This window comes from Balearica regulorum, chromosome 4 (assembly GCF_011004875.1).
Source record: "Balearica regulorum gibbericeps isolate bBalReg1 chromosome 4, bBalReg1.pri, whole genome shotgun sequence".
NCBI classification, from domain to species: domain Eukaryota; kingdom Metazoa; phylum Chordata; class Aves; order Gruiformes; family Gruidae; genus Balearica; species Balearica regulorum.
In genome coordinates, this window is record NC_046187.1 from 68,654,881 (window position 1) to 68,670,854 (window position 15,974).

At 40.4% G+C, this 15,974-nt stretch overlaps 1 protein-coding gene across 2 annotated transcripts in view; it reads left to right on the top strand.

Annotated features, from left to right (window-relative positions):
* The window catches only part of EVC (EvC ciliary complex subunit 1), a 57,982-nt gene that overhangs the window by 15,786 nt on the left and 26,222 nt on the right, over positions 1 to 15,974 (top strand). For both annotated transcript variants that reach the window (XM_075752514.1, XM_075752513.1), the window contains exons 8-11: positions 649 to 807; positions 2,359 to 2,575; positions 6,301 to 6,449; positions 9,280 to 9,378. In XM_075752514.1, coding sequence (XP_075608629.1) covers positions 649 to 807; positions 2,359 to 2,575; positions 6,301 to 6,449; positions 9,280 to 9,378 — 624 coding nt within the window. The remainder of the gene's footprint in view (positions 1 to 648; positions 808 to 2,358; positions 2,576 to 6,300; positions 6,450 to 9,279; positions 9,379 to 15,974) is intronic.

Below are 15,974 nucleotides of genomic sequence, written 5' to 3' on the forward strand. Positions count from 1 at the left end.
TCGCACTCCTCTCTCTGGCTGCAAAAGCTCTCTCTAACTGTTTTTTCTCCCTTCTTAAATATGTTATCACAGAGGCGCTGATTGGCTTGGCCTTGGCCAGCGGCGGGTCTGTCTTGGAGCCGGCTGGCATTGGCTCTATCAGACACAGGGGAAGCTTCTAGCAGCTTCTCACAGAAGCCACCCCTGTAGCCCCGCCCCCCCGCCCTGCCCCACTACCAAAATCTTGCCATGTAAACCCAACACACTTTTTTAGCAAAAATCTTGTTTGACTGGAATGCCTGCTCCTACAGCTAAATAAACTTCCCCAAAAAAAGTGCTGCAGTTTGTTATCTTTTTCAGTTTTCCCATTAACACTAACGTAATAGGGCTTTATAGATGCAATATACGGAGAACTAACAAATTCTTAGTGAGTTGTACAGAATGACTACATTTAAAAAGGTCGGGTTGACCTACTGGTTATATGCCACCAACACATGTATCTTCATATAGTAAATAGGGTCCTTAGCTTTGCAAAGTGTTTGCTATAACTGAAAGCTGTCTGTAGCCTCAGTGACTTGTATCTCTGTAGTCTCATATGCCTCTCACTGTAATGGAATACTAGATGATTAATGAGGGAACATAGATTGGTTTTTGATTCATATTCCACAGGTGGAAGCTTTCTGGAAGCAGACTGACAAAGCCCAGCAGGCTTTTTTGGACCAATCAAAATGCTCAAGTGCCAAAGCAGCAAAGATAACGATGGATCTGACCGAGAAGATGATTGCAGTAGAAAGCTTATTAAGTGAATCTCAAGATTTGCAGGCAATGGTAAAGTACAAAAAGAAAGAAAAGTTGAGAGAGATTTAGTCAATCTGAACACAAAGCATGATGCAAGTGTACAGAGTCTGCCAGTCCTGCCTTAGGAATGATGTAGGCTGCTTACCCCGGTTGTCTCTTTCAGCTTTGTTGCAAAGAGTTCAACTTATGTTGCAGTTTATGAAGACTTACAGGAGGGTGAACTCTCTGCACTTGAGATCTAATTCTGAAAATACCATTTAGGCAGTCATGTTAGGAAAAACATGATATTATTAATGCTGCCAATGAGCCAGGAGCAAGAGCACCAGATCTAATGATGAAGGAAAATCATTACCCTGAGTGTTAGGACATTTCTTTTTCTTCAAAGTATTTATTCCACTTTGAGGAAAATTTGAGGGTGATTCTGTGTGTCCAATGACTTTAACTGGAATTGAAAACCCTTAACATCTCTTAGTGATATGGTCTTAAGAGAGGAGAAATGTGTTTATAAATGCATCAGCACTGTGTTTTATGTTGTGTTAAATCTAATGGGTCATTTATTTCCTTTGCAGAGGGTATACTGAAAGAATTACTTGGAATGTATAGATTAACAGTACAATCAGAGTCTGGCCTGCTGCATTATTAATAATTTGAAGAATAAATGGATAGCTAGCTTTATTTGGCTTACTAATAAACAGGTACAGTAATTATTAGCTTGTTAGTTTTGCATTGGAGCAGCTAAGTAAACTGGGCTGGCCAGGTGTGAAAACAGTCTTTGCAGGTGATCACACTTGACACATACCAGGCTACTGTACAGTAAATTCCTTCAGATGGGCAGACTTCACATGAGATGTCTGGATACAGATACAGGACATATTCCTACCTGAAGTCACTACTGTGATGCTTGCATCTCATTGCAAAGGTCATTGTCTGTGTGTCTCTGCTAACTCTAGTAGTTGTCAGTAGTCCTCTTTCCAACCTTGCAGCATTGTCTAAGGGAGTTGCAGTTTCACCCAGGAAATCTTGCTCCCTGCTGTAACCCTGGGCTTCTTTAACACTGCAATGAAAGCTGCTTGGCCATAGGCAATTATACTAATTCTTAGTTTATTTATTGAACTCCAGCTGACCATGTACTTGAAGGAATCCCAGCAGTATCAAAATCAGATAGGTGTCCTCATTTCAAAATGAAGGCCCATACTGGTGTGCTCTATAGTATCTTGAAAAGCGGCCCAGGATTTCCATGTTGCCCTTCTGTCCATCTTTCCCATTGAGTATTTAAGTTTGTTCTGCAAGCTTGTTGTTGTCTTTTCCTGCCTCAGTGTCTTCCTGACAGCTGCAAATAATGAAAAACACCAGTAGTTTTAGACCAGCTCTTGCAACTGAACATGTGATAAACCCACTGCTATCCTACACCAGTCAAGGTTTTCAGAAGTATTTAAGTACACAAAGATTGTTATTCATATGGTCTTGAGAAACCTCCTTGGTTTTCTGCACAGTTTGGGAATGAATAATTCAAAGAAAAGACAATTACAGCCGAAGACCCATTCTTGGCTTCTAAACAGGACTTTTTAATCTTTGTTTTAGGACATTCAGGAAAGGTTATTCCACTGGGAGTTTATGGTGAAAATGATCGATTCACTGAAGTCCTATATACCAGAAGAGTGCAAGTGTAGATTAAATACTGTATCAAATATTCTGGACCATTTAACTGTAAAGAATAATCTCTCAGTCCGACAAAAGGAAGAACTTCTAACGGATCTGCACAGAGCCTTCTGGGAACAGCTGGCACATTTCAGCAATGGTGAGTACTTAGACTGGAGCTCATGACTTAACAAATATGGGTGTGAATTCTCATTATTGTATTAAATAGTAAAAAAATTAGAGCTTTTACCCCTCTGTTTTAAAAAGATATTGATAAATTGGCCAGGAACACTATTACTGTGAAGGGTGGATGCTTAGAGTAGAAACTTTGGCTTCAAGCCTTCTAGATCTTGTGTCAGGCGTTACTATGAACTTACTCTACAGTTCACATAATCTATACCTTCATTAATTTGAAGATTGAAGAAGAGTCACATTTGTTACAAATATTTGTGAGATTTCTCCATTTACGGTTCACATACTTGACATTTTTGGTGATACTGACTAATGTTAGAGACAGAATAGCTGTGGATGTGCAGAATACTGTCTTATGATCTCCTGCTAGCATGTGGAGCCAGAAGATGCACAGAACATAGTTGTGCTATCGCTCTTGTGAAAAAATAATTTTAAGGCTTATGATCTTCAGATAAACCTGTCCTTTATTATAAAATAAAAATAGTACTAAAATACTTTAAAAATTAAGTCTTTTCTTCTTCCTCTTACAGCCTTTCACATTGCCTATCTGTACGCAATTATAAGAAAGTCTCAGCTGACTGACCAACAGATTTAAGGTTCTCCCTGTGTCACTTTGCATGTTACCTAACGCCCAACGTGTTGAGAAACATACCCCCAGCTTCCCTGATAGGTGCTGTATAGGCTCAGTGCTTCCCATCAGCACTCATGGAATATTATAGGACACCTTCAGCCAAAAGGAAAACAGTGAGAAGTATTTTACTCTCACACATTTTCTAGAAATATTTCTGCTACATGTGGGCGTATTTAAAGAAACTTGTCCTAGCAAAATGATATCAGGATTAGAGTTCCGTGAACTGAATAGTCAGAATGAATGTAGTCTTGTTGCAGTGTAGTCTTGCTGCAGGGCTGCTCATTCACATTCAGGCTTTGTGTTGATAAATTGTCCCATATCTCATGGTCAGCAATTCACAGAATCACAGAATGGTGGAGATTGGAAGGGACCTCTGGAGGTCATGTAGTCTACCCCTCCTGCTCCAGCAGGGTCAATCACAGCCGACTATATCCGGATGGTTTTTGAACATCTCCAAGGATGGAGACTCTGCAACCTCCCTGGGCAACCTGTACAAGTGCTCAGTCAGCCTCACAGTAGAAAAGTGTTTCCTGATGTTCACAGGGAACATCCCATGTTTCAATGTGTGCCCACTGCCTCTGGTCCTGTCACTGGGCACCACAGAAAAGAGCCTGGCTCTGTCCTCTTTGTACCCTCCTTCCAGGTATTTATATACATTGGTAAGATCCCCCTGAGCCTTCTCTTCTCCAGACTGAACAGCCCTAGGTGTCTCAGCCTTTCCTCATAGGGACAGATGCTCCAGTCCCTTCATCATCTTCGTGGCCCTTTGTTGGACTTCCTCAGTCTGTCCGTGTCTCTTGTCTTGGACCCAGCACTCCAGGTGTGGTCTCACCAGTGCTGAGTAGAGGGCAAGGCTCATCTCCCTCCACCTGCTGGCAACACTCTTAATGCAGCCCAGCATACGGTTCCCCTTCTTTCCAACAAGGGCACATTGCTGCTTCACGTCCAACCCAGTGTCCACCAGAATCCCCAGATCCTTTCCTGCCAAGCTGCTTTCCAGCTGAGTGGCCCTCAGCATGTGCTGGTACCTGGGGTTGTACCTCCCCAGGTGCAGGACTTTGCGCTTCCTATTGTTGAACTTCATGAGATTTGTGTCAGCCCATTTCTCTAGTTTGTCAAGGGCCTTGTGGATGGCAGCGTGACCCTCTGGGGTATCAGCCACTCCTCCCATTTTTTATGACCTCTGCAAGCTTGCTGAGGGTGCAGTCTGCCCCCATCATCCTGGTCATTAGTGAAGATACTGAGCAGGATTGGACCCAGTATTGACCCCTGGGGTACACCACTCACTACAGGCTTCCAGGTGGACTTTGTGCAAGTTTTCAATCCATCTCACTGTCTGCTCATCCACCCTCTACATCATCCCCTTCTCTATGAGGATCTAACAGGAGACTGTCAAAAACCTTGCTGAAGACAAGGTAGACAATACCGGCTGCTCTCCCCTCACCTACGAAGCCAGTCATTTCATGTAGAAGGTGATCGGAGTTCCCATGCTGCAGACTTCCTCCACTTTAAAAACATCAGTTAACTATGTGAATAGTTTGCTGGTACTCATGAATTCATGTATATTGTGATACAGATTATTTCGTGGATGTTTGCTCCTAAAACTGGCATGCCTAGTTCATAGTCTTTGCATAGGTTCAGCCACTAACATTCCTGAAGCATAAACATATGTCTGTGGGTGTCTTTCCCCTGTTTTGTCAAGTTTCTCATGTTCCAAAGCAAAACTCTGTCAAAGCCTTGATTTTATGCAAAGTAGGTTTTTATAGTTATATATTGCTATGTATTACAGTTAGTACAGCCTGTGCAGAAGGGCATTATCAACCTCCTTGTTTTAGACAGAAATGTGCTTAAAAAAAAAAAAGAATCTGGAGTGCAGCATTTTCACATGAGGGTCTATGTTGACCTTGCTTATGAGCTTCTAAATACGTAAGTTAAACTCTACCTATAATTCACAAGCAGAACACAAAGCCAGCAAGACTGTGCTCCTAGGAAACAAACAAGGAAGTAGTAAAGAATCAAGTAGTGTTTAAAAATAACAGTTGCTACGTTTGTTCAGATGACATTTTTATTACAGGCTTTCCTGTACTTTCAGTGCACTTTCAAGTGTTTTGTCAGTGCATTATCAGCCTGTGGATGAGCACAATAAATTAGCATGGAGAACAAGTAACATGCTCAGTGCTACAGTACTGTACTCCTTTATTTCTTCACATAACAATTTCTCATAGCTGAAGCAGTTTGATGTCATGGCAGGACAGCAGCCACAGATGGCTGGTGGTTTGCATTCCCCTTTAGCTGCCTGTGTCAGGAGTGAAGTACTGGGCTGGGGCAGAGTGGGTGGAAGAAAAGAATAAAGTTCTTCCTAGGTGGACAGGCAATGAGACATGAAGTAATGGCAGAACACCGGAAGCGCTGATTCCACTCTGCCGCACAGGGTCCAGATAGACTCATGAATTTATAAATCACTTGGAGCTACAGGGGAGATGAAGGGGGAAGAACTCGGTCCCAAATATTTCACAGTACTAGCACAAAATCGGAGGGACCTTGACAACTTTTGCTGCAGGTTCTTGGACAAGTCACTTTGGAAATCTGGTATGGCTGCATGCCAGTTCAAGCTAATCTGAACTAGCACTGCTCTAGACCTTTTCTCCTCACCATATGTTACCGCCCCTGTCCTTGCAGCAGCATTTGCATATCTGCAATTAGGTAATGAGCCATTTCTGGACCTTCCCAAAGCAGGAGGGGGAGGTTTGGGGTGCTGCAGGTGGGAATCTGTTTCCTGAACTAACTCACTGCCTTCGCATAAGCAGCAGCAGCAGTGAAAGGGAGGGTGCAGGATGGTAGTGATCCAAAAACCTCAGAGATTTAAGTGCCGTGTAACAACCCAAAAGTTCACATCTAAAAAGACCATCAGGGTAAGAATCAAATTTGAAATCCTGCATGGTAATTACTTGCCTGTTTCACTCACTAACAGATTTCTGTGAGCTTATGTTGTGTGACAGTAGCAGATGCTACTTTCTCCCTGTGGAGTTGTGGTATCTAATCATGGGTGGTTTATGTTCCAGAATGCATCCAGCAAAGTAAAGATCTGATCTTGAAACGACTGGAGTGCCGTGCAGAGAAAAGAGAAGAGTTCAAACACAGACAGAAAGCTGAACAAGGGAGTCTCCTCAGTAAAACTTTTCATATTGAAGATGTTCATGATTTTCTTAAGGTGAGCACATAAAAGCTTGTTTTCATTGTTCCATTGGTTTGTAAGGCCAAATATATAACAGATTTCTCCCAATTCCATAAAATTGGGATTTTTCGGTCATCCTGAGAATCATATATAGTAGCACAGGTAGGCGAGGCTCAGACCCCCTGTTGTCTAGGCTTGCCAAAACCTCCAGTTTTGGTCTTGCCACATTAGAACAAAATGCCAAAGAGTGTTAATGCTAGATTGCATAATTTGTAGAAAACATCTTTTACTGAGATATTATGTGTTTGGTTCAATATAGGAAATCTCTGGAGGAAAGTATCTGGCCTGCATTACAGAAGAAAACAGACTGCACTCATCTAATTGCTTTTCTATGAATGAGGTTACTGAGGCTCAACAGGCTATCAAATTTCACAGAAGCAGAGGGAAAACTCATTATGATCGCTGGCAGGATACCTTAGAGAAGGTTTGCAATAGATAGTTTAATATGATATACAATGGCCAGTGTAATGTTTTCTTGGCCATATTTTCTATAGAGCTCTATTGTTATTGTTCAGAATGTATATACAAAATCAGAGTTCTTAGCTGTAAATGCTGAGAGCTGCAAAACTTCTATAACTGCTGAGAACTACAGACCCAAGTTATTAAGAAATTAAAAAAAAATCAATCCTCAGTTTTCATGAAAATAAATAATTTAAGGTTAAAGTGGTTACATCCAGCAGCATTAAACTTTTGATGAAATCTAATAACTTAGATAAATTACTGTATGAGAAGACTCAGATTCCAGCTGTAGCAAACTGTCAAAATTTATTGATCTCAACACTGCAATTTTGTACTGCAGGGCCAAGTTCTTTAATTATACTGTATGAATTGGATAATGCAGTTATTGTTCTTGTATGCAACACCTGTCTGGCAGCACCTCACTTCAAAACAAAAGGTTTTAGGCACTTTAAAACAGGAGAGTATTTTTTTTTTTTTTGGCTTTTCATAACTCGAGACAATTCTATCACACATTTTTGTAGCCATTGAGCACTTGTGAATGGATTTTCCTTATACACGTCATTCAAAACTCTTGGACACATCCCAACTTCATTAAAGAAAGCTTAGAAATTTTGTATTAAGACCTCTCCTCTACAAAGTTAAAGCCAACAGCTTTGTGCAAGAGAGGCTTTATTCTGTACACCTTAGAAGGCTAAAAAATAACACTTAGTTAACCTGTAGACTGATGATCTGTTTGTGACAGACTGAGCAGGAATGGGCAACTTGCAGTTCATGCTGCAGGACAGAACACAACTGAGTCTTAGTATTATGAAATGCCTGCGTGTAAATAATAAAACAAGTCAGAAATTTAAGCCTTTCTGCTGCCACAGTGGAAAAAACCTTTTGTCCCCGAACAGATAGGGTCTTGAGTCTAGAGACTCTTTGAAGAATAAAAAAAATATGTATTTGCAGCTCCCATGATTTGACTTAAATAGTCCAGTAATTATTATAATTATTTTATGTGAACAATACCCTCAGCACTGAGGAGCTATTTTAAACCTGTTTCATGGTTCCATAGCTAGCCCAGCAGTGAAGGGCTTGGTTCTGAATCCTCACCATGAGCCCAGAGTTCTACCCAAAAATGCACTTTTCTTCTCTGCCTTCCCCCCCTCCACCTCATCAAAGGGCTCACACAACCATGGTAGCAGCCTTGACAGTAACTGACCTTTCTGCTGAATTTTAAGTAGTTACCAATTAAGAAGGTGGATTTTGCAATGAATTTTCTTCACATCAGTTTCTTCTGAAGACAAGTTGGATGGTAATGATTTAGTTGCTGCAGCTCTGATTTTTTTATATGACAGAATGACTTAGACAGTAAAGGTTAGAGTCCCTGTATCATTCTGTCTCCTTCATTTATGTTTCCACTGGAAAAGGAGCATTTTCATTTTGTTTGTTACTGGCAAAGAATACAGGAATGATCAAGTGAAGCACACAAGCCAAAAAAATGCCAGTTACAGTAACCCAGTCTTGCTCAGCCCTACCCCCCAGGTGGACATACAAGTTACAGCAATTAACTTGTAAAAATCTGTGGTAAACTACAACTTCAGGATAAGTGTAAATTTAAAGTCCACCTCTGCAAGAATGAGCTGTACATGAAGAGTTTATGAGCACTTTTATGCTCTTTAGAACAGCCCTATTGACATACCTAATGAAGAAAGCCACATTTACCACCGAAATGTAAGAGAGCACTTGGCAGTTTAAATCAAAATATGGAATATTTATGTATAAAAGACCACTCATTAGTCTATAGAATGAGATGTTCTTTGATCATGAAATTCAGTCTTCCATTACAGCACATGAGCCTACCAACACATCACAGTCCTGGCTTGAAGAAAGAAGTTGCATTCTTCTGAAATCTGTGACCAAGGACCAAATCAGGACCAAGTCACAGATCAGCTTTGTAGGCTGAGTGCTGTCTGACAGTACCTTGGGACATGGTGACCAACCCCAGTGCAAAAGCTCAACAGCTTTAACTAAGGTGTCTGATGGCTGTTCTGCACCTGATAGTACTGGCTATGATGAAGTTACATTCATACACAGAAAAGCAGGTTGCAAATCAGATCATTTCATATGTTTTCTGGTATTAGGTACATATTATTTAACCCCAAATTACTGAGACTATGGAGTTTCATACTCAAGACTGGATATGCTGAACTTAAGGTGACAAGGCAAGTTTCATTTCCCTCTGACTCATGGTTCCAGATAAACACTTAGTGCTGTGATGGTACATGGGGAGGGAAGGAGAGGATCACAAGGAGCTATCAAAACCTTTCCAGCTATTTAAATACACCTGTTGTGTTTCTTTTAGGCTTACCACGAGCTGTTAGAGAAGCATCGGCAAGCACAGTGGGAACTGGAGGAGGAGGATGACTGCAAGAGCACAGAGGCTGTTGCAGATCTCTACAAGGTGCCACCTCTAGTGATATGTGTCATTTACTACAATAATTCAGGAGATCCTCTAACCCCACTACACAATGTCAGGCCTTGGGGAGGATTGGGGAATTGCGGGAGAGATCCTGGCAGCTCTAGGAAGCTAGGTTGACAAACCAGGAGATTGAGACAGGACAGTCTTCCACATTAGCTTGCCTCTTCCGTTATCTTCCCGACACACTATGTTTCCTGACCTCGTAATAGTCAGAAAATGCCTGCGTGGTCTGCCAAAATGTGCTGTCTGGGTGGCTGACAAGGTTGCAGTAACGCTGAGAGCGTACAATGTCTGGCATTACTACCAGGAGGTAGGCTTCATTTACGTAGCATAATTGTCTCCTCTGCACCATGGTAGGATGATACTATTCTTAGTTAACTTCACTACATCTCCAAAAATAGTTTTCTCATCTCTTTTTCTCTCAGAAAAATTGTTTTGACACTAGTTAGTTCCCTGAAATAAGTTCAGATCTTTGGTGTAAGTAATATTTTTACACTTCTTTATGCTACTGATTTGGAAAATATGTAAATGCTTCACTGTTTTGCGTCATCTTTAATTATTTTCTGTCTGCACCGAAAAAATAAGATAACGTGATCTATCTGATGAAGGCCAAAACTGTAGCCAGCATGACCTTTAATGAAGCTGGAACTAATCACTTTCAGCTCAACAGGATCCTTGTCATGATTAATTATGACCAGATCAGGGTGTTATGGAAACCTGTAGTCCCTATCATATTAGGGTAAGATACCCACACAATCTTAATTAGCACTAGTCCACATGCACTTATTCACATTCAATTGATAAAAAAAATAAAGCCACTGTATTTAGAACAAATAGTTTTGCCATGGTTTTACATAATAGTGCAAGCAACAGGATATTTGAGAGGAACTGCTGCTTTGGAGAAAGGAAAAGTTTGGAGGGCTGTGGCAGTGAATCAGAGTAGATTAATTGTGCAAAGCTATTTAATTTAAGAAAAGTCAACATGTCTGCTGGTATTATTGCACACAGTCCATTCTCTGGACTTCTCCACCCCCTTCCTCAATTAACATGAAGTCTCTGGAGACCAAACAATTTTTTTTTTTAATCCTGCACAGTTCCATCTCATTTGTGAAATTATATTTCTTTCCTTTATTGTGTACTCAGCTTTAGTGCACTAAGATCAGACTGAAAATCCTGTTTCTTTCAGCACTGTTAGCTAAGTTTTCTTTTCCATTAAAGAAAAATTGGTTTGGGTGAATTAAGTGTTTCTAGAATTGCCAAGTTGCCAGGAGAGCTGCAGAAACTTGAACTCTGCCAATTCAGCCAGCTCTAAGCCATTATATTCTATATTACAGCTGCTCTCTTATTCCTAGGCCCAAACAAACACTGCCAGACATGAAAAACTGCAAGTACCGTGATCCAACTGGCATCTGTTGAATGAGGTTCCACAAATCTTAATTTCTACTTTTTTTTTTTCTATAATAAAACATTTTTATTGTGACCTTTAACATGATGAACAACTGCACTTTCTCCCCTTAACCCTAAATACAAATACTACAGACTGTTTTAGGAGAGCAGGCTGCTTCTGAATATACCTTGTAAGCAGCATAAGCTAGAAAGAACAGAAAATAGAAGTGAGCAGAGCCCCACTGTAGGTAAATGAAGCTGTTCTGACTTCTGCACCTGAGGGAAGTGCAGTAATTACACAGGTTGTCCATTACCTGGGACATAAAAGCTGAAGTAGATTTGCCATTAGGGGAAGAAGTTGCATCTCACAACTGCAATGCTTTTGCTTCTCTCTGCTCCACCACACCTCCAGAGAAGTGCAGCTTGAACAAGGAGAAGCTTTTCCCTGGGCGGCAGGGAAACTTAGTTTCTCCAGGTTTCTGCTAAGGAGAAGCTACTGCTACCAATGAGGAAGGCAATATACCCTTGGGAAGGCGACAGGGATTTGAGATACTCCACAGTGCAGTGGTGTGAGGAAGGCAATATACCTTTGGGAAGGCGACAGGGATTTGAGATACTCCACGGTGCAGTGGTGTGACTGCAGCTCAGGTAGACCTAAGCAAGCAAACATTAGACTAACCAACTGGGTACCAGCAACCCTCAGATGGCAATAGTCAGCACTGTACTACAAGACCTATGTCCCAGTCAAGTTTGAACAAGCTAATTTGTAGAGCCAGCTTAGTTTGGGCACACCTGCAAACACTGCAAAGCTCCATGTTGTCATTCCAAAAAGTCTGTACTCCCTGAAGCTTAACTGATAGTCATTTGACTTGCACTCATTTGGAAGGTTTGGACTCTGCTGTTTCTGTTCTACCACGAGCAAGGAAGAGGTTAAAGATTTGATTAAACATTCTATTGTTCATTTAATCTCCATATTTCCGTAAGTGCAAGCATGTGTTACTAAGTAAGTTAGAAGGCAAGAAAAGAAGTTCACCAGTAGAGAGTTCTGTTCTGTTGCTTTTTTATCATTCCAGTAGAAACAGAAGCCTAGCAATATTACTGAAAAAGCTGAGTGAAACTCTCTACAGTTACCCTGACATGCTCCACAGATATTTAGATGAATATTCCTCAGCCTGTGGTCCACAAGACATCCAAAGATAGACCACAAGACAATTTTAAAAAGATGCATTCATACATTTGAAAACACAGTTGGAGTCGAAAGAACTAGAAGTAATTAAATATTTAAGAGTTCAGCCCAGTTTTTATTCTGTTGCAAATGAAAGTTAACCTTGCAAAACTGCACTTAGTTACGCTTTCCCACACAAAGTTAAATAGCTGTTGGATTTAAGGGAAATAAAACTGAGATGTCTTACCAGGAGGTAATTACGTAAATCCAAGAGGAGGCATAGTGTTACCTAAATCACAATTTCTCCATAACCAAGATTGAGCAATAGCATCCTATATGACCCCTCTACCAAGTAGCTCATACTCTTTGCTGGCCCAGTTTAAAGAAATACACATATATTTTCTGGGCTGAACAATCAAATATTGTCCAGTACTCACAGGATTTAGGGTTCCAGACAAGTTCCTGCTTGTGTTCCATTGCCATCTTGACTGGTTGGAAACCCCCAGAACTGGGATGAATCACACTACACTTTTCAGATTAACAGCAGCAGAACTCAAACCATGGTGGGTTTTTTTTTTCCACATCTAAGCCCTCTTATTTTCTGAAGTTGCTTTCATGGTCCTTGGGGCATCATCAATATTGCAATTTAGCAAATGATCACCAATATCCTAGTAAAGAACAGCCGTGTTGGTTCAGACAAATGACCATTTAGAGTAATATCCAATAAGTTCATGTACTGTAACAGCTCCAGTGTTAGAGAGATGCATACTATCCAGTTAGCTAGAGTTAGGTCCCCTTCTCAGGCATACCTTCGGCTAAGAGCAATTACTAGCAGCTTTCAAAGCAACTGTCTTAGGGCATACAGGTGCCTCCATCTTATATCAACTTTCTAAACCATCCACTCCCATTTAAGTATTGTATCAAAACTTGCACTGTAGATGACAAACCAGAATAAATCCTTGAGGAAGACAGCCAGTACAAAGTTCCCAAGGGTTGCACTCTGACAAATTCACTTGACCAAGCGTAGAAGCCCAAGTGCCCAGCCATTGCCCTGAGCTCATGGGCCTTAGCTGCTGTATTTGAAGGCCATTACACTTTTTTTTTTTTTCAAGGGAAAAGGACCTGGCAAGGTCTTTTTTGTGATAAAGGCTTGTATGTGATAAAAATTGCGGGCCCTCTGTTCTTACTTTACTTGTGCGCTGGAATAACTTGGCTTATTTCCCCACTTAACCTTGGTTTGTCCTAGTGTAAGCAAGCAGGGAAGCAAGCCTGACAGATTCAGTTTCATGAATAAGTAGAAAGATAACTTCAGTGCCAGAGGTGGTATTAAAATATAAGGAAAAGGTGACCAAATAGGGAACCAATTAATACCCTGGGGACAGAAGAAAAGATGTCACTTACCTGTAACTGCCACTTACATGTGGGAGGAGATCCTTGCCTTGTTCTCACAATGTTCTTCTAAGCCCTTCTCAAATTTCTATGCCTTTTTTATTTTTTAATTTTTTCCCCTTTTAAACAGTTTGTGGGTTCACCGAAATAAATTTATATAACCCTGTAGCACCACTGTACCCTGTTACAGTACATCAAAGAGTTATCCAAATTGGTGAATAAATATGTAAAAATGCAATGTTCTGGAAGCTGACTGTGTTTGCATAGAATAATTGAGTACGTTTGTTTTGTGTGCACATGAATAAATCAATTAAAATGATTTAACCAAGGTCAATGGAATCTGTTGATGCCTGAAGTGAACGAATGAGTTATATTTGGAGGATAGCATAGGACTTTTCAGCCATACTAGTGGATTAAAATAGTGCACTGTAGGTGAATAGTCTGTGTCTAGGCACAGGCTCCATAACTAATTTTTGAAGTGCAAGTTGAGGAATGGGGACAAGTGATTTTGATTATCACAGTATATCATAACTGAAAGAGGAATTGTGTCAGAGGTAATTGAATAGCTCAGCCTAATATTTTCATAAACACAGTCTGCAGAGTTATGCCATACACAAAGGATATTGTGTCGCAGTAACAGTTGTGTTTTGGCTTGAGTAGCTTTTCAATTGCAAGGATTTTACCGTAATTTTCTTTTACATGGCAGCAAAAGCACCCCCCCACCCCCAATATATCCTGTTCTGTTTCTCATGATCTCTTGAAAAGATTTACAGCTAGCTCCTTACACGTCTATCTCAAGTTTAGCATATCAGATGTTAATCAACCTTTAATCTTTTCTTTCTCTTTTTTTTTTCTTTTGAACTACCTGCTTATTTCAGTAGGGAAGGGAGAAGTGAACAGAGGTTGTTGGTTAACAGTTCATTATTAAGAAAACAAACATGCAGATTGCACAAAAGGAAATCAATTGACAGCTAAAAATTACATAGTGTGTGGTAAGATAATTATTTTTCCTCAGCCATAACATCAAAAACATAAAAACACACAATTTACTGTCATTTATAATTCCCCTTTGCTGATAGAAGTTCACCAAAATGTTATTTCATTTGACTTGACGGAACATAGAAATGCACAGGAATTTAGACTAAAAGACTATTTAGTCTTTAGACTATTAAGTAATGAGTGTTATCAACAGGCAAGGAATAAACATGTTAAGAATTGGTAAACATGAATGTGAGGTTAATGCAAAGTATTTGATTTTTTTCTTCTGTTAATAAAAGGGAACATTTATCTTTGTCAAAATAACTAGTACAGATTGTTAGAAACTTATTCTCTCATTACATTCCTTATGTAATTTCATAATAACATGATACACAGTTAGGGGTGCTTTTCATGGAGTGGACTGCATTTTGAGGTATCCAGAGCTAACTGCTTTTCAAGGTGAATCACCACCTTGTCTCAGGTAGAAATCCGTATCAAGAGACCTCCAATTCGAATACTTGCTTTTAAAAATTTTGCCCTGTGACTTACTCCTAAAGACTGATCTAATAGATTAAATTTGTGAACTCTTACCATGTGAGCTCAGTTTAGTTCTGGGTTGGGGGACTGATTAAATTTGATCTAGTCATTTCAATCAAAGGTGATACAAGATGCCTGATATGGATAGCCTTCATTCTGAAGTTACCTTATTTCATAAGAAAATATATTTTGCACTATATGGATTCACAATTTCTTAATTGTTAGACCTAGTAAAGGACATAATCTTATCTACAGAGGCACATTTCTAAAAAGGGAACACAGTAAGAGAAGATTGAAACTGCCTTCTCCATAATTCAAGAACCAGTGAGGGTGCAAAACTGGAATTTCAATGAACCTCCTTTTTAAATGCATGGAAATCAAGCTTTTTTTCACTAGCTTGTGCTAAGGATGACTTCAATGTCATTGTGTTTATTGGTGTTAGGATGCTCAATAGGAGGGTACTGGTTTCATTTTACAATTAGCGTTCCAGAATTCATCATGTGGAAGAGAGGAAGAATCATAGACTCATAGAATCATTTACGTTGGAAAGACTCTTGAGATCAAGTCCAACCATTAACCTAGCACTACCAAGTCCACCACTAAACCATGTCCCTAAGCACCACATCTACACGTCTTTTAAATACCTCCAGGGATGGTGACTCAACCACTTCCCTGGGCAGCCTGCTCCAATGATTGATAACCATTTCAGTGAAGAAATTGTTCCTAATATCCAATCTAAACCTCCCCTGGCACAACTTGAGGCCGTTTCCTCTTGTCCTATCCCTTGTTACTTGGGAGAGGAGACCAACACCCACGTGGCTACCACCTCCTTTCAGGTAGTTGTGGAGAGCAATAAGGTCTCCCCCCAGCCTCCTTTTTTCCAGGCTAAACAACCCCAGTTCCCTCAGCCACTTCTCATAAGACTTGTGCTCTAGACCCTCCACCAGCTTCATTGCCCTTCTTTGGTTGCACTCCACAAACTCAATGTCTTTCCTGTAATGAGGAGCCCAAAACTGAACACAGTACTGGAGGTGCAGCCTCACCAGTGCTGAGTACAGGGGGACGATCACTTCCCTAGTCCTGCTGGTCACACTATTCCTGATACAAGCCAGGATGCTGTTGG